This window comes from Charadrius vociferus, unplaced genomic scaffold (assembly GCF_000708025.1).
Source record: "Charadrius vociferus isolate BGI_N301 unplaced genomic scaffold, ASM70802v2 scaffold217, whole genome shotgun sequence".
Taxonomy (NCBI): domain Eukaryota; kingdom Metazoa; phylum Chordata; class Aves; order Charadriiformes; family Charadriidae; genus Charadrius; species Charadrius vociferus.
The window spans coordinates 3,448,839-3,455,126 of NW_009649190.1; the positions used below are offsets into that span (position 1 = coordinate 3,448,839).

The 6,288-nt window shown below is 43.3% G+C and overlaps 1 protein-coding gene across 1 annotated transcript in view; it reads left to right on the forward strand.

The window, feature by feature from the left end:
- The first annotated feature begins 3,523 nt into the window (after positions 1-3,523).
- Positions 3,524-6,288, forward strand: part of LOC104289921 (transcription initiation factor TFIID subunit 4-like) — a 223,140-nt gene continuing 220,375 nt past the window's right edge. The window contains exons 1-2 of the mRNA XM_009888953.1: positions 3,524-3,898; positions 4,080-4,246. Of these exons, the coding sequence (XP_009887255.1) occupies positions 3,524-3,898; positions 4,080-4,246 (542 nt within the window). The remainder of the gene's footprint in view (positions 3,899-4,079; positions 4,247-6,288) is intronic.

Consider the following 6,288-nt stretch of genomic DNA (forward strand, 5'->3'; position numbering starts at 1 on the left):
CAAAAAAAAAAGGTGAAATGAAAGCAAAGACAAAGGTACAAAAATGTGTGAAAAGACAATGGGAGGCTTATTCAAAGTGAATTAGACTATGAGATGCTTTTATTACTCACCATAGCTTTTTTCTCCCTAGTACAACTCTTCTCCACTTGCTGTAGGGGTCTTTTTTTTATTTTTTGCTTTAGTTCTGTGGGGCTTTAAAGCTTAAAATACTCAGCTCCATCATTTTTCTCAAGGTAGTTAATGAAAGAGAACTTCATTCCAGATGCTAAAATCTGTTTGCTACTAAATAAATAAATGAATATGGCCATAAGCTGACAGACAAGCCAAATTTATAATACATTATCATCTGTTCACTGAAGGGATAGAAGGGATAAAATAGTTTACTCGTGCAAAGACACATTTTGCCTTGGCTCACAACCTTTTAAAACAATATCATGTGGAAAGCAGGTGTCATACAGAGTTGCCGTAACAGTCGCAGTGGCTGCAGAAGGCCAGCTACGAAAGCAATCCCTGTCTTCAAGCAACGAAGTGCAAAGCATCGCAAGGAAGCACAGGGGAGTGAGATGGGGCTGTGGCTTCGCTACTGGCGTAACTATGTGAAGAGTCCTCTGAAGCAGACAGCAGGCTAACTGGTGCTTTGTGTACCTGGAACATCTGAAAGAGACAGTAAGCAAAAGAAGAGGAAGGTTTTGCTAAGGCACGTGCCTGCCCAGTGTGCTCTTGGTATCATGAGGCTCTGCAGTAGCATGTGGCTTTAGAAAATAAACTCTGACACAAGTGAACTTTGGACACAGAGAGATTTCAAAAACTATTGGATAGATACAAAAGACTGGCAATAAAAAGAAAACAGGAGTAGAGTTAACCTGAAACACTGAGGTATCCAGTACAGACAACGGTGACAGACCTGTACATGGGACCTGCCAGGCACTCATGCAGAAGAGCAGTATCTGGCAAGCAAAACATGTTTGCAGACTGATTATGCTTTTGAAATACATCTTTTTCCATAATAATTTTTTCCATCAGGAAATAGTAAAGTTGGTTGGTTGTTGATTAAGTCTATCTTTGTCCCTGAGATTCAAGGCCAGATGCTGATCTAAACTGAGCCCCCCTGGGATAACACATCGCGGCATGCAGCCATAACTCTTTGCTATGAGCGGCAGGGAACACAGGTCCTAATCTTGATCCCACCTAAAAGAATAAGATAACTAAAGATCTACTGCTTGGGTTAAATAGTGGGAAACTAAACTGAAGGGACTGAAGTGTTGGCTGCTCTTCTCCTAGGAATCCTCACAGAGGTTACCAGACTTCTCCCAGAGGTTGCCGCCTCCTAACAGGGGGGAGCTGAACAGCTCATGAATCAGCTCTAAACCACCACAGCTTACAGCTTGGCCTATTAAGGTAAACCAACATTGATTTTGGTTTATGCTAAACTGTAAGGTTCAGGAGCTGATTCACGAGCCATTCAGCCACCCCCGCCACAGGGCAGATGCCTCTGGAAGACAGCAGGGTTGGGGGCATTAATTGCTTCAGCCACTGAATTTTAAACTGCCATTAACTGGGTGCCAATATGTTTATGGAGAGTTCCCTGTGGAGAAGACCATAAAAAAACCCAACCAAACAGAAAGTTACAGCTTAGTCTGAAACTGTGATAATAATCATTTGTAGCTTACTTAGGATCCCCGTCTTCCCATATCATTTTTAAAACTGTACGTTATTGTTGCTACCAAGAATACAGCTGCAATCTGAGATCTCAGATGTATGTTTCCTTCTTTTCCTGGAATGAAAAATGGTATCACAATTCACCTTTACAGCTATGCTGTGGAAATGAAAAGCTTTTGTAGTATTCACTAATGCTCTCAAGAGTTATATTAATATTTTGCACCTCAACCTGAAGGACTCATAAATTTATACAAATATCAGGGGGTCCGAGCTTTTTGATATCCATGTGAATATTATGTATATTTTGTGAAAGGGAAACTGAGGAAAAGCTACTCAGTTTGTGTAGCTTACACAAGTCATCTGAGCTGTCCTCACTTTATATCCTAAGTTTTACCAGAAAAGACCACTCTTCCTCCAAGACACTCATAACAAAATCTGAACTCACATGAAACTAGGCTGATTTAGAGTATCAGTGTAAGTTTAAAACTTAGCTCATTTTTAGAAAAAGCCTTACTATGACATTTATGAACTTTTGAATTACTCTAGATAGATACTGTTCTGAGCAAACATGCCTATAGATCTGGTTTGGTGACCAAACTACATAAAGTACATGAAACCAGATCACCCAAGCTTTGATGCTTCTTAGTCACTTTTGGTTTGCATTTTGAGTTTCAGACCAAAGCCATAGTTGAGTGAATGAACTGTTATGAATAAGAATAAAGAAAATGCTTATGTGAGGTTCTCCCTAAAGAAACCCACAGACTTTTGCACAGCTCTGTATTTTCCCTACAAAATTAAACAGCGCTTTAAGCCTTCCTTCAGAAATAAGGTAAAACTAAATTCTCCTGTCAGAGGGCTTGCCCTTGTTAGAGTTTCAAAAAACATATCCATTTTAAGGAGCACATTCCCTATGGTACATTCAGAACCACTTTATAAAAATATATACGTGGCAAATAACGTATGGCATCAATAAAAAGGTTTTATAGTGGCAATTAGGATTTGATCCAAAGTCCATTAACGTCAATGGGAATGTTTCCATTGATTTCATACAGAATTTGAAGTAGGTCCACATGAAAAAAGACGTACGCCCGTTTCTAGGCCTATCCTTGCCCACCCAGGTGAAAGGAAACCTGTGGTGCATTACACATGCTTCCCATACCTTCTGAGCTCTCACCAATGGATTTTTAATTACCAGTAATGGCCAGACCATTATATTTAAATTGCCAGCCAGTTTCTGGTCCATTGTTTCAGATCTGTGGGCTCTGCGAGCAGATGCCAAGGCAGCTGTGCCTCTCACAGCCTCCGTGGCATTTCACCTCACAGGAGATGTAGCACAGCAAACCATTTAGCCGGCGTCCCCCCTTACAACTGGGAACTCCGCTCCGGTAACGCAGTGCAATCCAAGCTGCCAGTGCGCAGGAGTGAAAAGCTATTGTTGAAACTCTTCCAAAACCAAATTATATCTTCCATTGTCTCAAAAGAATAATAAACCCTGGCTGGCTGATTGTGGAATATAATAATCATCTAGCTGAATTAGTGGGCATTCCTAGGAGTGACTGATTTCTGCTTTTCCCAAACATATTTTTTTTTTTCTCCAAGATAATAGTTCTTCTTACCTGAAAACCAGGACTTCTCTATACATAACTACATGAAAACTAAAGTTAAGGAATTTAGAAACGGTGGTATTCAGAATTACACTCTGTGTGTGTTCATCGTCAAAATAAAATACTCTTTAGCAAAAATATATGGCTGTTGAAAGTAGTTTCACAGAATCACAGCATGGCTGGGGTTGGAAGGGACCTCTGGAGATCATGAAATCGAACCCCCCTGCCAGAGCAGAGTCACCTACAGCAGGTTGCACAGGATGGCGTCCAGGCGGGTTTTGAATGTGTCACTGTGTCTTCCACTGACACAGTGTCAGGGTGCTGGGGGTGCTCACCAGCCCGACTCTCCCTGCCCAGCCTCCCCTGGGGATTCCCCCACCCTGCCCAGGGCACCGGACCCCATGTCTGCCCCTGTCCCAGCCATGCCACACCAGGGCCCTTCTCCAGCTCCCCGCAGCCCTGCCCGGCCATGGGCTCTGCTGAGTCGGCTCTACCTGCAGGACCACAGCTTTGGCCTGTCACCATCCCCAGGGAGATGCCCAAGCCCCAGGGCAGGGCAGGGCAGCACGCAGTCCTGCCTGAGCTTCCGAACAAAGATGTCTTCACTGAGACTGACCATTCACCTGCCACATCAGGTTGGTTAAGTCCCACTCGGTCTGAACCGGATGCTTGAAAATCTCAGTACCGCATCAGCACACAGTCGCACAGCGTGTTTGAATCTGTAACATGCATTTTGTTACTCTAATGTGTTTTTCCAGGTAATGGTGAATTGTGGTGTTTTCTGTTTTTAAGTCATATCTTTGATCTTGTGAGTAGAAACCCAAAGTCTTGATGGCACCGAGCAATTTAACACCTATTTGTGATCCTGACAATGATGATTCACAAGCTAAGGATCCTGCTCTCTCGCCTGCGGATGCTGTTGGCCTAGCAGAGCAAGCAATCCCACCTTCACCAAAGCAGAGGCAGCAGCACTTCATCGAAATGTGAAACAGTCAGACCTTTCACCGAGCATGTCAGAGACATGGGCACAAACCACCTGTTTTCCTGAAGGGACACGTTATCTCAAGTTGCTGCCTTGAAAACAGGCAATGGCATGGGAAGGAGACAGGGGACTTCTTAATCTCTCTTGCTAATGCTGTTCCATTTTGAATGGGATCATTAAATATTAAAAGAGTGAGAGATCAAAAGATAGTGAATGACTTTTAGCCTGTTTGTTAGGCCTCTCACGTTTGCAGTTCCAATCCAGTGTAGACGCAGGTATTTTTTTAGACAGAAGAAGAGATGCAATGAGAGAGAACAAATAAGCCAAGCTCCAAAATGCTGTAGTGGTTAGGACACACTTCTGGGAGTTAGAAACTGTGTAGTTTTGTCCTTCAGTCAGCAGACAGAATTAAATCAATTTCCCACATTCTCAGTGATGCTTCCATCACCAGAAGATTGAACAGGCAAAGGTCTTCTACTAGATCCAGAAGATGGATCTAGGAACCCCGTAGCTAGAAGCCCCAACCAGAGACAGGTACTTATATTTGTGGAAGACACTGTGCCGGTGCCATCTGTCTCCTTGCTACTTCCTAATGACTAGGTTAAGTGGCTCACTACTCAGCCAAATATTTGTGGACATCCGCTGTCTAAATACCTAGCTTGACTAACATATTTCACTTGAAATGTATGGCCTTTCCTGAGAATTGTGAACTTGGCTAGCCAATACAGCATCAAAAGTTAGAAATTACAGCAGAGATACCAAATTGTCTTTGTGGGCCTAGTCGTCAGCTAGGCCGTGGGCTGCAGTTCAAAGAACTCTGCCAAACACAGGAAATCAAGACAAACATTTCAAAGACAAGCTGTGTGCTGGATTCTCTAATTACTTTCCACTTTTCCAAATGAACTGTAAAATGCAAGAAGCATCTACTTTGCAGAGGTAGAAAAGGTTACGTAAGATGCAGAGTTGGTCAAAATAAGGGTCTACTTGGATTAAACTAGTAAGAAGTATAGGTAGGTAGGCAGGCTCTGAACTTGGTTATAAGGTTAAGAAAAGTTCCTTAAAACATTCATTATGATAAGATTAAGATGTCCAAGAGCCCACTTGTGCTGCTCAGGGCTCTGAACTCTGGTAAGGATACTCAGTCTGCTTACTTAGGAAGTAGACGTGTTCCTGTGTTGTGCCTTGCAGCTTGAAGTGTATGCCTCACCTGCGTCCTTCCCACTGCCTCCCCATGATTTTGCAGCCTCAGGAACAGTTCCAGTGTGATTAAGAGTGCCTGTCCCTTCCCTGAAGTTGCTGCTTCCACTGCTTGCCTGCTTCATTTAGAGTAGGTGAGGAAGATGAGCACTAGCTATTCTGTTGCCTGGTCCCTGAGGTTCTGCAGAAGGAGCTTAGGTAAGAGCAGACTGGAGTTTGTCAGGTTCTGCATACACCTATAGGCAAAAGATGTCATTTATTTCCTGCAACAGTTACCACCAAGGAGGAGACAAAAGATGTTTGGGTTTTTTCTTCCTGTTTGTACTTGGACCTAGCCCCTGGCAGCTGCTGTATTGGCACTAGTTGGGTATAAGGTTCTACAAAGCAGAAGGGATAATTTAGGTTTATCAAACTGCAGACATTCCCCTTTATCCCTTCCAAGTGCAGCCCAAATCAGGCTCTTCAGCCAGGATCTTCAGGAAAGAAGTGCAAAACATGACTAGTCTGACTTATTGCTGCAGGGGACTTCCATTTCACTGGGGGAATCCCCTGCAGAGAGCATGCGGGTAATTTCCACTCTGTAGAAGGCAGACAATCTGCTTCAGACTGATTGTGGTCCCTTGGGTTCCTGAAATATATTTGGTCATTCATATTGAAAAGACTGAACAAGCCTGCTCTATGGGGTTTACTTTGCTGTGGTGGATGCACTAGCCTACTCCTTAAGCATGCATTAATCATGCATTAACCATAGAGGACATCAGCCCACATTTTCCTGCGACCTTAACTTTATTAAAAGGGAACGAGTGCCCACGGCTTCTCTCTTTGTGTAAAGATGTAACTTTCCCT